Here is a 17525-nt window from a genome sequence, read left to right as displayed (position 1 = left end):
CCGTTTCTGTAATGCCTAGTAAGAGAATTTCCGACTTGTTTTCTTCCTTTGACAGAATTCCAGGCTCTAAGAAAAGTCCCGAGGGCCTCATCTCCAGGACAGGCTCCTCCTCCCTTCCCGGCCGCCCGAGTGTGATTCCAGATCATTCCAAGAAGAACATCGGCAACGGGATTATTTCCTCCCCACTGACTGGAAAGGTATTTGTGAGAATGATGGAGGCCAAAGCGGCTGGTCTTGGTGCTCCCCACAGACCTCCTCACGCTTGGGAAGTTGGCCATAGTGGAAGGAGTTTGCAGGCAGTTTTCATTATTCTAGTTGATGTTATTTCTTTTTTTTTTTTTTTTTTTTTTGAGACAGAGTCTCGCTCTGTCGTGCAGGCTGGAGTGCAGTGGTGCGATCTCGGCTCACTGCAAGCTCTGCCTTCTGGGTTCCCGCCATTGTCCTGCCTCAGCCTCCAGAGTAGCTGGGATTACAGGCGCCCGCAATCACGCCCGGCTAATTTTTTTTGTATTTTTAGTACAGACGTGTTTTCACCATGTTAGCCGGGATGGTCTCGATCTCCTTGACCTCAGGATCTGCCCGCCTCGGCCTCCCAAAGTGCTGGGATTACAGGCGTGAGCCACCGCGCCCGGCCGATGTTATTTCTTAAACTGGTCATCAGCTGATATTGGGTATAGAGAAAGAGGAGACATGAATGAGAAAATCCTGACCCAGCAAATTAGAACTGTCATTCACAGATCTGCTCTACTCATGAGACCAGTACCACTTACAGATGTCGTGACAGGTGTGCCAAGCAAACTTTCTGTGTGCGCTCCTTTTATTTCCTTTATAATGCCAAGCAAACTTTTTTTTTGGAAACAGGGTCTCACTCTGTTACCCAGACTGGAGTACAGTGGCACAATCATGGTCCAGGGCAGGCTTGAGCTCCTGGATTCGAGCCATCCTCCTGCCCCAGCCTCCCTAGTATTCGGGACTATCAGTGCACTACCACACCCAGCTAATTTTTAAATTTTGTGTAGAGACAGGGTCTTACTATTTTGCCCTGGCTGGTCTTAAGCTCCTCAGCCCAAGCAGTTCTCCTGCCTTGGCCTCCCAAAGTGCCAGGATTATAGGCACCAAGCAAACTCTTAACTGTAAGCATGTGGGAAAAAAATATCCTTTTTTTTTTCTTTTTTCCTTTGAGACGGAGTCTCATTCTGTCGCCCAGGCTGGAGTGCAGTGGTGCAATCTTGGCTCGCTGCAACCTCCACCTCCCAGGTTCAAGCTATTCTCCTGCCTCAGCCTCCTGAGTAGCTGGGACTACAGGCGCGTGCCACCATGTGTGGCTAATTTTTTGTATTTTTAGTAGAGACGGGGTTTCACTTTGTTAGCCAGGATGGTCTCAATCTCCTGACCTCAGGATCTGCCCGCCTCAGCCTCCCAAAGTGCTGGGATTACACACGTGAGCCACTGTGCCCGGCCTGTCCTCACATTTTAACAGGGAAAATGTAAGTAGTTTGTACCAATGTTAATTTCCTGATTTGGGTAATTCTGCTGTGGTTATGTAAGAGAATGTCTTTGTTCTTTTGAAATACACATGGACATATTTTGGGGTAAAAGAACATCATGTCTGCAATTTACTCAAATGGATCAGAAATAGAAATATGTGTATGTGCATACATACATAGTCGTACATATATACACACATACATATACATACAGAGAGAGGATGATAAAGGTTATGTGGTTACAGGTTAACCATTGGGAACTACCCTCTAAGTTACTTTTGTGTGTATTTGAAATTTTCTGCTAGAACTGTTAAGAATTCAGTTTCACTAAGTGGATTCATGAGCAGTTTCCTCATTAGAACACAGTGATCATTTGAAGTGGGGTGGACCCTCTCTCGACGACTGTTTCTTTTCTTTTTTCTTTTTTTGAGACAGAGTCTCGCTCTGTCGCTGAGGCTGGAGTGCAGTGGCGCCATCTCAGCTCACTACAGCCTCTGCCACTATGCAGCCTCCGCCTCCTGGGTTCAAGCGATTCTCCTGCCTCAGCCTCCTGAGTAGCTGTGATTACAGGTGCCCGCCAGCACGCCTGGCTAATTTTTGTAGTTTTAGTAGAGATGGGGTTTCACCACGTTGGCCAGGCTGGTCTGGAACTCCTGACCTCAAGTGATTCGCCCAGCTTGGCCTCCCAGAGTCCTGGGATACAGGCATAAGCCACCGTGCCCGGCCTGGATGACTGTTTTTGATGGATCGTCTTCCTCTCCCTTTAGAATCAAGAGTTGAACCCCACACGCAGGCAGTCAGGGCCTTTCACAGTCTGCAGGGGTTTTGGTCTTTTACGTACATCTGTATTTCCCTTCACATTAAAGAAAACAGAAGCTGAAATTAGAAGCATTAGAATTGAAGTGGCAGTGAAATACATGATATAATTGCAAAGTTGGTGGTCACTGTAGCCCAGACTAGGAAGTTAGGAAGCAGCCTGGGCCTCATACTGTGACTCATGTCTGTAATTCCAACACTTTGGGAAGCCGATGTGGGAAGATCACTGGATCCCAGGAGTTCGAGACCAACCTGGGCAAAACCCTGTCTCTACTAAAAATGCAAAAGCTAGCCAGGTTTAATGGCACGTGCCTGTAGTCCCAGCTACTCAGGAGGCTGAGGTGGGAGGATCACTTGAGCCAGGGAGATTAAGGCTGCAGTGAGTCATGATCATACCACTCCACACCAGCCTGGGCAACAGAGCGAGACCCTGTCTCAAAACAAATTTAAAAAGTAGCCTGGGCAACATAGATCCCATCAGCACAGAGAATATTCAGTAAGCTGATGTGGGAGGATCACTTGAACCCGGGAGGTTGAGGCTGTATGCAGTGAGCCATGATCACGCTGGTGAATTCCAGGCAAGGTGACAGAGTGAGACCTTGTCTACAAAAAAAAGAAGAGGGGGGCCTGGCAGTTTGAGAGGCTGAGGTGGGTGGACCATTTGGGGTCAGGAGTTTGAGACCAGCTTGCCAACATGGTGAGACCCTGTCTCTGCTAAAAATACAAAAGTTAGCTGGGCATGGTGGCGTGCGCCTGTAATCCGAGCTGTTCAAGAGGCCGAGGTAGGAGAATCGCTTGAACCTGGGAGGTGGAGATTGCAGTGAGCTGAGATTGTGCCACCGCACTCCAGCCCGGGCGACAGAGTGGGACTCCATCTCAAAAAAAAAAAAAAAAAAAAAAAAGGAAGCAGCCTGGGCAGCATAGAAAGACCCCCATCTGCAAAAATTAGCCAGGTGTGGTGGTGCACGTCTGTCGTCCCAGCTGTTGGGAGGTTGAGGCAGGAGGATTGCTTAAGCACAGGAGGTCAAGGCTGCATTGAGCTATCGTGTCACTGCGCTCCAGCCTGGACAACAGAATGAGACCCTGTCTCAAAAAACCCCAGAAAAACAAAGGAAGCCTCACTTGCCACAGAAACTCCGTGGGCAGAGTGATGCCTGAGGGTGGAGGTTGGCTCAAGGAGACTCCCTGTGTCAGGCACACCTGCAGGGGCGCTTCACTGACCATGAGCATTTTCATTACAAACGTGATTTTCCAAATACACTGCAAGCAGACAAGAGCCATTTTACTCTAAATGACATGGTACAAGTTGTAGTGTGTATGGAAATGCTCAATCAGTGAAAAGGCTTTGCGGTGCAGTGGAAAGATGAATTCCTTTTAGAAAACAGTATTAACAAAGAATAGAATGTAGGGAGCAAAACAAAACTCAGAAGAAAATAGAGGTAAATTCTTAACCTCTGGGAGAGGGAAGAAGACTTTGTATGCTTAAAATTGAAGGATAAAATGTGGAAAAATTATGAATTGACTAAGATTTACATTTTTGTACATAATTTATTACAAACACAAATGAAACAATAAAACCTTGTAAAATATTGTCAACAAAAGGTTAACATTTATAAACAAAAGATCTCATTCAAATGAAGGTCCCTCTAGTGCATGTGCAGAGAATCTGAACGTTAAAGTGGTAATAGCCCAAACGAGTGTCAAATTAGCAAATGTTTTGAAAAATAGATGTTGCTGGAGTATAGTAAAAGCAGTTTGGCATTTTGCATCAGATTTCATGAAAATATTCATAGCCTTGTAATTCCATTTCCAGAAAATTAGCATGGAGTACTAAGTACAGGAAAAGCTCAACAAATATTTTTTAAGCACCGACTATATACCAGACCCTTGAGTTGCCGGTAAGGGCTGCAGTGGGAACAAGAGAGATACGGGTACAGCCTCTTGGTCAAGCAGGGGAAGGCTGACATTCAGCATCTAAATACAGTATAATAAGTTATTTCTATGCAGTCGTAATAAGTGCTCTGAAGGATAAAGGATACACACACATATACTGTACTGTATTGTTAATTTCAACAGTTGGAGACAATATAGCTTGTATAAATTAACCATACAGTTAATATGTATCAGTAGTACATAGTATATATAGTAAAATGTCAAAGACAGGCTGACAGGCAGGGTGCCGTTGCTCAGGACCATAATCCCAGCACTTTGAGAGGCCAGGGTGGGCGGATTGCTTGAGCTCAGGAATTCAAGGCCAGCCAGGGCAACATAGCAAGATCCCCATCTCTACAAAATAGTAATAATTATTCAGGTGTGGTGGTCTACTCCTGTAGTCCTAGCCACTTGGGCAGCTGAAGTGGGAGGATCTCTTGAGCCCAGAAGGTTGAGGCTGCAGTGAGTTATGATGACATCATCGCACCACTGCACTCCAGCCTGGGCAACAGAGCAAGACTCTGTCTTAAAGATATTTATTGAGAGTTATCGCCCATAAAAATGCTTGAGATAATAGCTTTAAGATAAAACTGGGATGCAACTCTTCAGGCCAGAACCATTTGGAAGAGAAGATTGAAAGAAGAAAGCACTAGAACGTTAATGCATGGTTATGTTTAGGTGATGGAACTTTGCTAAATTTTTTTCCTTTACACTTTTTTCTCTTCTCAAATCTTGATGAAAATGTACTGGTTTTATAGTAAAGATGGCCATAAAGATATGTATTCAGACAAGGTGCTGTGGCTCACACCTATAATCCCAACACTTCTGGAGGCTGAGGCAGGTGGATTGCTTGAGGCCAGGAGTTTAAGACCAGCCTGGCCAACATGGTGAAACCCCATCTCTGTCAAAAATACAAAAATTAGCCGGGTGTGGTGGTACACGCCTGTGGTCCCTGTTCCTTGGGATGTCACAAAACACCAGAATTGTTCAGAGAAGCCACAGTGTCTTTACCAAGAGTCCAGATAAATAATTTATCTTGAGTGTGCTGATCAGAGGCCATGCCTGCTACTAAGATTCGCTGTGGCCTTATGAAGATGTGGCCCAGCTAGGACTTCTCGCTTCCTCAGTTGTGTTTTCTGCTTTGCTCTCTTTAGCAACAAGACTCTGGGACGATGAAGAAGCTGCACACCACTGAAGAGATTGGTGTGCCCATATCCAGGAATGGCTCCACCCTGGGCCTGAAGTCCCAGAACGGCTGTGTTCCTCCAAAGCTGCCCTCGGGGTCCCCTTCCCCCAAACTCTCCCAGGCACCCACACACATGCCAACCATCCTAGATGACCCTGGAAAGAAGGTGAAGAAACCAGCTCCTCCACAGCACTTTTCCCCCAGAACTGCTCAGGGGCTGCCTGGGACCAGCAGCTCGAATAGCAGCAGATCTGGGAGCCAAAGGCAGGGCTCCTGGGACAGCAGGGATGTTGTCCTCTCTACCTCACCTAAGCTCCTGGCTACAGCCACTGCCAACGGGCATGGGCTGAAGGGGAACGACGAGAGCACTGGCCTCGACAGGAGGAGCTCCAGCAGCTCCAGCCCAGAGCACTCGGCCAGCAGCAACTCCACCAAGGTCCCCCAGACCCCCAGGAGTGGCGCGGCCCATCTCTGCGATTCTCAGGAAACAAACTGTTCCACCGCTGGCCACTCCAAAACGCCGCCAAGTGGAGCAGATTCTAAGACGGTGAAGCTGAAGTCCCCTGTCCTGAGCAACGCCACCGCTGAGCCTGCAAGCACCATGTCTCCTCCACCAGCCAAAAAACTGGCCCTTTCTGCCAAGAAGGTGGGTGTGTGGGGGTGTCGCCGCTGCTGTGTATCAGGAGAGCTCCAAGAGTTGCTTGGTTGTGGTTTGGAGGGAGTGATAACTTTGTCCAGGGGCTTTGGCCTCCCTCATGTCAGAGGAACAAAGTGTCTTTTAGTCATTCCCAGCCATTTGCAATTAAAGAGAACGGCTGTCTTGGGGTGAAGGCAGTATGGGGTGTTGAGAGAGCCCTGATGATCTGGTGATGCTCATGTGACTCGTGGAGCTTTGGGCAAGGTAGCAGTTCCCTGTTTTCGCAGTAGGTGGAAGATCCTGACTGAACCCGAGGGAGGGTGGGCCCCACCAGCGCGTGTCCCTAGCAGGGGTGGGGCGGGCAGGAAGCGTAGAGCCCCGGCACCTCTGCAGCAGGAAGCTTAGAAGGCAGCCACGGCACGAGGATGTGATTGTTGTGCTGAAATTTTTGTTTAAATTTTCTTCCTTTTTTTTGTTTCTAACCAAAAATACTTTTCTGGTTCTTCTTCTACCATTCCCCTGCCCCTCACCTCCCCTTTTTGTCTTCTTCTGTCCCCTCATCTTTTTTTCTGGGCTCTTTTGTTTTTATTTTCATTTTTTGTTACTTTTGTTTTCCCTCTTCACTCACGGAAACCTTTTTTAGACCACCAAGTTTTTATTTATGTCGATAACTGCAGGCCAGCACCCTGTGGAGGGCGACCGGCAATGACCTCCGTCCACCTCCCCCCTCACCATCCTCCGACCTCACCCACCCCATGAAAACCTCTCACCCCATCGTTGCCTCCACTTGGCCCGTCCATAGAGCCAGGTAAGCTTTGGGCCGGGACCTTCTGGGTGCCGACTGGTTCTCCCTGTGGTTGCGTGTGCTTGGCTGGTGAGGAGTTGGACGGATCACCAGCCTCACAGGACGGACAAAGCATTGGGGCAGCCAGGAGGTACGGGGGGCGTCACCGACCAAGGTCCCCCTCTTCTGTGTTCCCCTGTGGTAAAGGAGCTTTGGGTGGTGAAGGCAGTTTGGCCTCTGCAGTCCTGATGTCTTAGTTCTGTCTTTGTTGGTGGTCTGTCTGCGACATCCATGTGGTGACGTGGTGTGCTGGGGACTGACCTGTCCTGTATCCCTACCAGCCCCATGACAGTACTTCCCAGTCGAAGAGAAAGGCGAAGTGAGGCCTTGGCGAGAGGCCTTGCGTGAGCTCAGAGTCCCATGCGTTTTTTGTGGGGCGTCTTGCCTGCTAGCGTCATGTGGGTTAAGAAGTGTCTTCAGGGCTCTCGGGTTCCTCTGCAGACACCTGCCACAGATGCAGCCCCTTCCCTCTGCATGTGGGCCCTGGTCCGCAGGGGCTGCCTGCGTCTCTTAGGTGCTTCGAGTGGCAGGAAGTTGAGAGTAACTGGTAAATGGCTGCCTAGAAGCCGGTGGGAGTGGGGAAGGAAGCAGTGAAAGATGGGGTGAGCCATGAGGCGGCCTGCGGGGACTGTGCTGGCGGCCTCGGCGCTGGGTTCTAGTTCTAGAATCTCCAGTGCTGCATGAGGGCGAGGTATGACTGTGCGTTGCCCACAGCCTCTGCCTTACTCTCCTCTCACATACACATGCACAAACACACCTCTACCCTATACCTAGCATAAGATTTGTGTACATGGGAGGGCCTTAAGTGTTTGGGTGTTTTTCGTTTCTTGCCTTATAAGCTTTTTTTGAAAAGATTCCAGAAGACACTTAGAGTAATCAAACATCGTGCAGCTGGCATGGCCTGTATAGTTTGTTTAGATGATGATGGGGTCCTGTTTTCCGCAGGAACCCTGGGAGGTCGGCTTCGTGGTCCCAGCTCATTGACAGATGAGAACATGGTGTTCAGAGTGGGAAGTTAATTTTCCTAGGGACACATAGCTGGCAAGAGGGAGCTCACAGAGCCTCACTGGGTTCGGCGCTAGATCCTGTCCCGGACACGCCTTGCTCATGATTCTGCTCTACGCATCTGTGTCCCGGTTTCAGCGTCCTAATGACGCTAATGTGGAGGTGTCATTAGGCCAACTCAACACTTGCCTTCCTTATGAGGCTGATTTCCTGCCTGGGAACACCCTGAGACTTTCGGAGGTTGGAACATAAATCCTCACGGGATCTTTTTTTTCCTTACCATTTATTGTTTAGTGAAGGCTTCCTCCCTTAACACATTTGTATTAAAGATGTTTTTACATTAGAGCTCACAAAAATACTTGAATTGCTTGGTGAGAAGAAACTAAGGCATGGAACAATTTTTATTAACTTTGCCTTTTTAAAAAAAAATTTTTTTTTGACTTTTAAAATCACGTGTTGGCTTGCTTTTTTTTTTTTTTTTTTTTTTTTTTATCTCAGGGATCAATTATTTTAAGTTCCAGGGTACGTGTGCAGGATGTAGAGGTTTGTTACAGAGGTGCCATGGTGGTTTGCTGCACCTATCAACCCACCACCTAGGTAACTTTGCTTTTTTTTTTTTTTTTGAGACGGAGTCTTGCTTTGTCACCCAGGCTGGAGTGCAATGGCGTGATCTCGGCTCACTGCAACCTCCACCTCCCAGGTTCAAGCAATTCTCCTGCCTCAGTCTCCCGACTAGCTGAGATTACAGGCGTGTGCCACCACGCCTGGCTAATTTTGTATTTTTAGTAGAGATGGGGTTTCACCATGTTGGCCAGGCTGGTCTCAAACTTCTGACCTCAGGTGATCCAGCCATCTTGGCTTCCCAAAGTGCTGGAATTATAGGCATGAGCCACTGCGCCCGGCCAACTCTGCATTTAAATAGATGTTGAATTAATTGTTAGCTTTCTTTCAAACATACATGTAACTTAATGTGTATCTGAAAACTACAGGGCAAAAGCCTTTTCTCATTTTTAGGTGAAAGGGAGGGGAGTGAGGGTAGACAGAAGGAACAGCTCTGCCGGGTCTTTCAGAACATCCTCTCCCTGTTTCCTGGCTGTCCCCACAGGGCTGTTTCACCTGCTCCCCAGTCATCCAGCCGCCTGCAGCCCCCCTTCAGCCCCCACCCCACATTGCTGTCCAGTACCCCCAAGCCCCCAGGGACGTCAGAACCGCGGAGCTGCTCCTCCATCTCGACGGCCCTGCCTCAGGTCAACGAGGACCTTGTGTCCCTTCCACACCAGCTGCCAGAGGCCAGTGAGCCCCCCCGGAGCCCCTCTGAGAAGAGGAAAAAGACCTTCGTGGGAGAGCTCCAGAGGCTGGGCTCAGAGACGTGCCTCTCACAGCACATCAGGGAGGCCACTGCGGCTCCCCACGGGAAGAGGAAGAGGAAGAAGAAGAAGCGCCCGGAGGACACAGCTGCCACTGCCCTGCAGGAGGGGCAGACACAGAGACAGCCTGGGAGCCCCAGGCACAGGAGGGAGGGCCAGGCACAGCTGCCCGCTGTCAGACAGCAGGAAGATGGCACACAGCCACAGGTGAATGGCCAGCAGGTGGGATGTGTTACGGACGGCCACCACGCGAGCAGCAGGAAGCGGAGGAGGAAAGGAGCAGAAGGTCTTGGTGAAGAAGGCGGCCTGCACCAGGACCCACCTTGGCACAGGTAAGGGCAGGAGCAAGGTGGCATCTGTCTACCTCTGACGAGAAACAAAGCACAACCACAGAATCTACCCCCAGGTAGGTATGGTCTGGAAATGTAATCTGCTGGCGTGGTTTTCTAAAATGTGGGTATGTGATCGGATGTCTCCTCTGGCTGGGTGTGGTGGCTCACACCTGTAATCCTAGCACTTTGGGAGGCTGAGGCGGCTGGATCACTTCAACCCAGGAATTTGAGACCAGCCTGGGCAATATGGCAAAGCCCTGTCTCTACCAAAAACAAAAATTAGTTGGGCATGGTGGCATGCACCTATAGTCCCAGCTACTCAGGAGGCTGAGGTGGGAGGATGGTTTGAGCCCAGGAGGCGGTGGTTGCAGTGAGCTGAGATTGCGTCACTGCACTACAGCCTGGGTGACAGCTAAACCCTGTCTAAAAAAAAAAAAAAAAAGAAAAAATATCTCCTCTGAAAAATACCAGTGGATTGGTCCTTGAAGTGACAGTGGTATGGACAGTAGTGTCCGTCCATCATAGTATGTGCAGGGCCGTCCAAGGTTGCTGGATCAGGTGTCCTGGGCCAGGCCGGGCTCTGCCATTTCATCAGGTCCCAGTAGCCTGCACATTGGCGTCGCCGGGCTTGGCTCAGTTAGGATGGGAAACGTGACTGCTTCTCCCTCTGCTGTCTCCGTGGCTGCGTGTGGAGCGTCCACTAATGCGTGTGGGGGAAGAATGTTGCGGCGTCCACTAATGCGTGTGGGGGAAGAATGTTGCAGGGAGCTCCGTGCACTGGGTCACAGCTGGGGTGGCACCTTCTCCATGTTGCAGGTGGGTGTCTGTGTGCTCCTGCTCCCCTTCCAATTTGCTCAGAGCTGACTGCTGCCTCTCACTTCCAAGCAGCTGCTCTCCCATGGGTGATGGTGATCCAGAGGCCGTGGAAGAGTCTCCAAGGAAAAAGAAAAAGAGAAAAAGAAAGCAGGAGCCACAGCGGGCGGTAGAAGAGGATGGGCATCTCGAATGCCCAAGGAGTGCCAAGCCCCGAGATGCTGCTGTCCCTGAGTCCAGCAGCCGCGCACCATCTGCGAATGGCTGGTGTCCTGGGGACCGCATGGGTATGCACCGGGCGAGGGGGTGGGGACCGTGTGGGTGTGCACCGGGCGAGGGGATGGGGACTGCGTGTGTGCACCGGGCGAGGGGGTGGGGTCCGCGTGTGTGTGCACCGGGCGAGGGGGTGGGGTCCGCGTGTGTGTGCACCGGGCGAGGGGGTATTGGGGAGTGCACAGGCTGAGAGCAGCGTCTACTGCCTCTGAGCTTGGGAGGGTCTGGGAGAAGATGTGGGGGGACCTGGGACCCTACCTACCTTCACCCCCCGCCCCCGAGTCTGTTCCCTTGGGTGATGGGGTTGAAGCTTCCTCATGTGTCAAAGCATTTGACTGAAACAGCCCCATGGGAGAGGTTACAGTGCACATGAACTTGAAAACATTCTGTGAACGCCGGTGGGTCTTCTGATCCAAAGCTGTTCTGTCTACAGCTTCTCATGGAATGACTCCCTGAACTCCCAGTCTGAGTTTTTTTCTGTGATGGTTGAATTTAGAAGAGTTGGGTTCAAAAGTGAATCCTTCTTTCCCTCTATGTAGCTGGGCCATTCAGAACATAGCATGGTTTGCTTGCTGTTGGGGACCTGTGTGCTGTGGCTGTCCTTGGGCACCATCCCTCAATCGGAGGGTGTTTTGTTTTCTTCAGGGCTGGCTGGGGCATGCCTTGGCAGGCACCCACCACAGAACACATTTGTTAAGTGAAGGGGAGAGAAAGTCCTGGTTGCTTGGTATAGGGGGCCGAGCTTCAGTGAGGCCTCCTCTGCAGTCTGGAAGGTCTGATTATGGCAGTGCATCTGGGGGCCAGCAGGACCTTAGAGACTGATTTGTATTTATCCAACTCTTAAGAAAGGAATTTATCATTAAAAATGAAATGGTGTGAAATAAATTGCAAAACTTGGGTGCTAGCCAGTGCCAACTGTGTTTGCTGGCCAGCATGCTCTCAGAAGTACTGCCCTGGCCGGGCGTGGTGGCTCACGCCTGTAATCCCAGCACTTTGGGAGGCCGAGGCGGGTGGATCACGAGGTTAGGAGATCGAGACCATCCTGGCTGACACGGTGAAACCCCGTCTCTACAAAAAATACAAAAAATTAGCCAGGCGTGGTGGCGGGTGCCTCTAGTCCCAGCTACTCGGGAGGCTGAGGCAGGAGAATGGCGTGAACCCGGGAGGCAGAGCTTGCAGTGAGCCGAGGTTGCGCCACTGCACTCTAGCCTGGGCGACAGAGCGAGACTCCGTCTCAAAAAAAAAAAAAGAAGTACTGCCCTAACATGGCACCAGAGCCGTGCTCCGTGCCACCCTCGGAGTGAAGTGGAGTTTGCTTGTTAGTGCAAGGGACATCACTTGAGCACTTGCAGTGCGCCAGGGTCCATGCCAGATGCTGGTTGTGTCTACTGAGCAGTGCGCCCTGGGCCCTCGGGGCTCCCTGGCAGAGCCAGAACCACACAGTAAGGGCTCGTGCTCAGCAAGCAGGCGCTGGGGGCCGCATGGGCTCTTGCAGTCCTGCGCACCTGAGGAGAGTGGCTAAATGGGCAGGGTACCAGACCCAAGGGGAGGAGGCGCAGCATGTTGGGAGCAGGCAGGCTGCTCTGCATGGCCGGGTCCCTGGGCTGTGTGGATGAGATGGGAACCATGGAAGCCACTGTATGGGGGCAGGGGACACTTAGCCTGGAGCTCACTGAGGAATTGGAGGCAGGGAGAAATGAGGTCAGATTTGTGTGAAGGGAGCTGAGTATATTCCAGGGGCTATGTGGCTAGCTGGGCAGAGGACGAGTTCAGAAAGGGTTTCTAGAACCCGATGAGGGTGGTGAGTGCTGTCCTGGTCCCGAGGTGCTGGGTGGACCCGCGCAATGTTGCTGATGGGGACCAGGTTCCCCCTGGACAGGGCTTAGGAGGTTGGGGACCCTGATGGCAGCAGCCAAGCTTGGCCGTTCCCTCCACCGCTGTGGCTGTCCAGGTGTCAGGCTGGTCTTGGGGCACGGGCCTCTCCCTTAGGTGAGGTGGATTCCATTTAGATCTAGTTCTCTTCCCTCCCTCTGTCAGACTGAGGACTTACACTACTGGGTAATGGGGTTTGGGAGGGTTTTTTTTTTTTTTTTTTTTGCTTTTTAGCTTTTTGTTATTTTCCATGTTTTCTTTCTCATGAATTGACTTGGACAACAGCCTTCTCTATTGTGTCAGGTCATTAGTAAATTAAGCAGGTAAGCATTAGTAAATAAGCATTTAGGCTGGGCGCCATGGCTCATGCGTGTAATCCCAGCACTTTGGGAGGCCAGTGGGAGTCCCAAGGAGTTTGAGATGAACCTAGGCAACATAGTGAGACCCTGTCTTTTAAAAAAAAAGAAAAAGGCAAGCATCCACTTACGGTAAGTTCTGTTATAATTTAAAGTGTGTGATTGCTTCCCCGGTGGGTTATTTTAAACGTCTGTAAATGTTTCTTGGCTGCTCCAATTGCAGGGCTGAGCCAGGCCCCTCCTGTGTCTTGGAATGGAGAGCGAGAGTCTGATGTGGTCCAGGAACTGCTCAAATACTCATCTGATAAAGCTTACGGGAGAAAAGGTACTGGTTTGGAGACAGGACTTGTTTGTCTTTGATTGGTTGGTTTTGTAGGAGGGAAGGGTGTGGAATGGATCCTGGTGCACTGTGAGTGCGGAGGGCGGGCATCGCTCGGCTTTGAGAATGGGAAGAGGAATCTCAGCACTGGTAGAGTCCTCTTTAAACCCTCAGCCGTGGCACGAAGGTGGCTTCTGTCCGTGGCAGGATCCAGAAGAGCTGCTTCTGAGGGTTGGGGCAGGGTGAGGAGCCCCACACATGCTGGGTCTTAGGTAGGGAAGGGGCAGAGTGACCAAGCTCTTCCAGCCTAGGTAATGTCACTTCTTGCTCAGAGCATGTTTTTATTCAGACTTCGAGACCGAACATGACATCTTTGTTCCTCAGACGCGGGCATGGGTTTAGAAAGAACTGAACTCTTTGGCCGTGGCTTAGGGTTTAGCTAAGAGGGCATCGCTGGCGGTTCCGTGCTGACCGACCACACATGGGCATCGAGCCGTCCTCCTCTTGTCCTTCTCTTCACCACAAGGTGGCACTCAAAATTGTTGACTAATTATGAGTAGACTAGTTGGTAAATGACACTCTTGAAGTGAAGCCACAGGGGACCTGGGAACCTGCACTTGTGCTGACCCCCGTGTCTGCCTGGTAGTTCTGACCTGGGATGGCAAGATGTCAGCGGTCAGTCAGGATGCTGTTGAAGATAGCAGACAGGCTCGGACTGAGACCGTGGTTGATGACTGGGACGAAGAGTTTGACCGAGGGAAGGTATGATGCGTGATGCTGACCACAGGCTTGAGGGAGCAGGGCGGCGTGGCTCAGCTCAGGGCCAGAGCAGTTGGAGGTGGCGGCAGCGGCATGAAGCGGCGGAGCGTGAGAAGAGCCAGGCTGCCCAGGCCTGTCCGGGCGTGTGGCCATGGACAGGGCGTGCATCCTCGCAGCTTCCACCCCTTTGTCAGTAGGGGGACTGCAGGGTGCCGTGCACAGGGGTCACTGTGAGGAGTGGGTCTCCAGAGAGCTCGCGAGAGCCCGGCCTGTGTGCAGGAGGCTGGTGACCTGCATGCAGTATGGAGCCCCGCGCGGGCCAGGAAAGAGCCCGTTTTGGGAACTGTGATGCCTGTGATTCTTGGTCTAGGAAAAGAAAATTAAAAAATTTAAGAGAGAGAAGAGGAGAAACTTCAACGCCTTCCAGAAACTTCAGACTCGACGGAACTTCTGGTCTGTGACTCACCCAGCAAAGGCTGCCAGCCTCAGCTATCGCCGCTGACTGTGCCCCTGTGGAAGGAGGTCGGTTCCGAGGGGGTGGGTGTGAGGGTGAGATGGGGGTGTGTGTGCCGTGTATGTGTATAGGAGGTGTGGTGGGGTGTGGCATGCGTGTGTATGATGTATGTGGGCTGTGTATCTGGCACGTGTGTTGGGTGGTGTGTGTGTGGTGTGGGCGTATCTGTGGTGTGTGTCCTAGTCACTTGGAGAAGGGTGTGTGTGGGATGCATGTGTATAAGGGGGTGTGTGTAGTGTGTGTTGAGTGTGGGGTGTGTACACCTGGCATCTGTGGCATGTGTCCTGGTCACTTGGAGAAGGGCATGTGTGGGGTGTGTGTGGGGTGTGTGTGGTGTGTATATCTGGCACGTGTCCCAGTCACTTGCAGAAGGGTGTGTGGGGTTTGCCAGCTGCATCGAGATGCCATGCATTGGGTTCCTAGGTTGGACTCATACCCGAGGGTGGCAGTGGGAAGATTGGGGTCCCGTTTCTCTCTGTCAGGACTACTGTGGTTTGTTCTGCAGCCTCCTGGAGACAAGGCGTCCCTTCCTGGGAGCTGTCGGTCTGGATCTGAGGGAGCTCTCTGTGTGGGCTCTGCTGTGCTGGGAGCCTGTCATGGTAGGAGCTCTCCCGGTACCAGTGTCCACAGACGACCACCCGACGTAGAGGCTTTGAGGCTTCTCTAGATCGGAACCTCTTTGGTGACATTCCTGACCAGCCCTGCAAGATAAACGACAGTGTGTGTGTGAGCAGAGGTGGCCGCATGCCTCCTGGACATCTTTGCTGGGCTGTGCCTTCTTGTGTTTCATAGACAGTGGTCTGTGCTGGCAGAGGCTGCTGCCCCTGGTTGGGGCTATCAGGAGAGTGGGGGATGGTGGCCACACGTTCCCCAGATGGTCTCCCGGTGCATAGCTGGTGGCTCTGGGCAAGCCATACCTTGCTTCTCGGGGCTGACGCCACTGATGTGTCCGAGCCCACCCTCCCCTGCTTCCTTGGTGGGGCCCCTTCATCTGTTGGCCTTACCTGTCCTCAGAAAGGAAGAGCCGACCCCACCCAGCCACCTCTCCCTTTTATGGAACTCGAGAGGGTGGCCCTACTGTGCACCCCTTCCTTGTGAGTAACTCTCGACTGTCCTGGAGAGCAGAGGCTGTTTGGGGTCGGAGGAGCCCTCGATACCTGCAAATACATCTGCTTTCCAGGCTGCTGTTTATTCTGAGACGACTGTGCTGTAGCTTCCCTTGCAGCTGCAATAACCCACAGGTCTTCACTGAGGTGGAGGCCTTGGGGTAGAATTCTCCATTTATTTTACTACTTAATACGAAACATTTATTTTTGACCAGTCCTGTGGCTTCCATTAGCAATATGTTTCTTTTCCCAAATATGCAAATAGTGGCTTTGTTTGCTCAATTTTGTGAGTGCTTTGGAATTTAAATGATTGTATAACTCAAGAAGATTACTTTTCTATCTTGCTCAAGCTGTGCCTGCCAACTTGTAATTTAATAAATACAGGAAATCCTCAGAGAAGGTGATATTTTCAAGAAAAAGACAAATGCCCTCATAGTAGTGGGAAGTGTGAAGGTGGCCGTGAACATCCTTCCTCATCGGGTCTGTCCCCGTCATTTCCTCCCGGAGTTGTCGCAGGTGGAGATGGACGTGGTGTTGGACTTAGACCTCCTTCAGTGTGGCTCTGCTGGGCCAGAGGCATCCTGCTGTCCCGGGTGGCTGCCTCCCTGTCTGCACCCCCTCTCCCTGGGGCAGCTTTGCTTCCTGCCCCTGTGCTGGGGGCCTGGGTGGTTACTGGCGTGTAGATGGAATTGCTTTTTTAATATGGGAAGATACATTCATTTTTTTCCATGTGGGTGGGTGTCTCTTTTTGGATTTTCTTCTGTTTTTACATTTCTCTTCTTAGAAGGGTGGGAGAGAATCAAGCTCCTGCGGCCACCTCTGTCCCAGCAGCAGTGAGTGGAGGTCTGCCTTGAGCTGCTCAGGGTGCCCTCTCCTGCGGACCAGTCTCTGAATGTTCAAAGATGAGGGCCTGGCTTCCATGCTCTGGCTTTGTAACTTATCTGGGAGGGAAAGCACATGCCTTCACGGGCAGGGTATGTTCCTTTTCTTCTCGGGGTGTTGACTTGCATTCCTGTGTGAACTGTTCCCTCTGCCATGTTTACCGTGTGATGTTCTGTAGTTGAAAATGTTAGTTGTCTGCTAGCACAGAATTTATCTCCTTCCTTTCTCTCCCTTCTCTCCACCAAATCAGTCTCTTCCCTTCTCCACTAGATAACTGTAAAACCTTTTCCTGAGGTACATATATTCGTTAACTCTTGGGCAGTGGTGAGCACGAGATGACTTTCTGCAGCGTTTATCACTGTTGGGTAGAGTCACGTCCCTTCCCTCCACAGAAGTCATCAACCCGATAGAGAAGGGAAAGATGAGTCCCAGAAAACGAGTTCAAACTCTAGGTCATGTACACGTATGTAAGTAAATATCAATAACCCAAGCCTTTGTCGTAGCAGTCACTTGGTTGACTTAGGATCTGGGTCTGTTTAATTTTGTGCTTGGGAAGGGAGCTGGAGGGAGCGGGGCCTGTGTACAGCAGCTACCTCTCCCAGGTCCTCTCACTCACCTGCTCTGCGTCCTGGTTGCATGGCCGCACCTGTCTGTGTGCAGAGGTCTGTGTCCCATCCTCTGCACCTCCTCTCCTGGGGCCTGGGGAGCCCCACATGTTGCCAAGATCTTGGTGCAATAAAATACTCCGTTTTTGTGAGTTCTGTGTCTTTGTTGGTTTCATTTGATTTTTTTTTAAAAGGTACATCCCAACCACGGTCTCGCTGATTCCACCTGTCCTGGAAGTTGAGGCTGGGCTAGGAGGGGCAGGTAGGTCCCTGCAGGGAGCTCAGTGATCAGGAGGTTACATTTGGCGAGAGCAGCCCTAGTGAATGGGTGACCAAGAGGCTGAATGAACTCCAGGGCACAGGCGGGTTGCAGTGCAGCGGCTCCTGTTGAGAATGCTGCTCTGCAGCTCTGTTACCTGG

At 51.3% G+C, this 17525-nt stretch overlaps 1 protein-coding gene across 6 annotated transcripts in view; it reads left to right on the top strand.

Annotated features, from left to right (window-relative positions):
- The window catches only part of USP36 (ubiquitin specific peptidase 36), a 44730-nt gene extending 27473 nt beyond the window's left edge, over positions 1 to 17257 (top strand). For 2 of the 6 annotated variants that reach the window (XM_063656569.1, XM_054456701.2), the window contains exons 13-21: positions 56 to 197; positions 5390 to 6067; positions 6736 to 6866; positions 9013 to 9606; positions 10495 to 10706; positions 13144 to 13245; positions 13886 to 14001; positions 14369 to 14520; positions 15018 to 17257. In XM_063656569.1, coding sequence (XP_063512639.1) covers positions 56 to 197; positions 5390 to 6067; positions 6736 to 6866; positions 9013 to 9606; positions 10495 to 10706; positions 13144 to 13245; positions 13886 to 14001; positions 14369 to 14500 — 2107 coding nt within the window. In that variant the 3' untranslated portion in view covers positions 14501 to 14520; positions 15018 to 17257. Of the gene's footprint in view, positions 1 to 55; positions 198 to 5389; positions 6068 to 6735; positions 6867 to 9012; positions 9607 to 10491; positions 10707 to 13143; positions 13246 to 13885; positions 14002 to 14368; positions 14521 to 14994 lie in introns of all 6 variants that reach the window. The other 4 variants (XM_063656565.1, XM_063656567.1, XM_054456702.2 and 1 more) reach the window with 3 other exon arrangements.
- Positions 17258 to 17525: the final 268 nt, after the last annotated feature.

Source organism: Pongo pygmaeus, chromosome 19 (assembly GCF_028885625.2).
Source record: "Pongo pygmaeus isolate AG05252 chromosome 19, NHGRI_mPonPyg2-v2.0_pri, whole genome shotgun sequence".
Lineage (NCBI taxonomy): Eukaryota > Metazoa > Chordata > Mammalia > Primates > Hominidae > Pongo > Pongo pygmaeus.
This window is presented reverse-complemented; position numbering and strand designations above follow the sequence as displayed.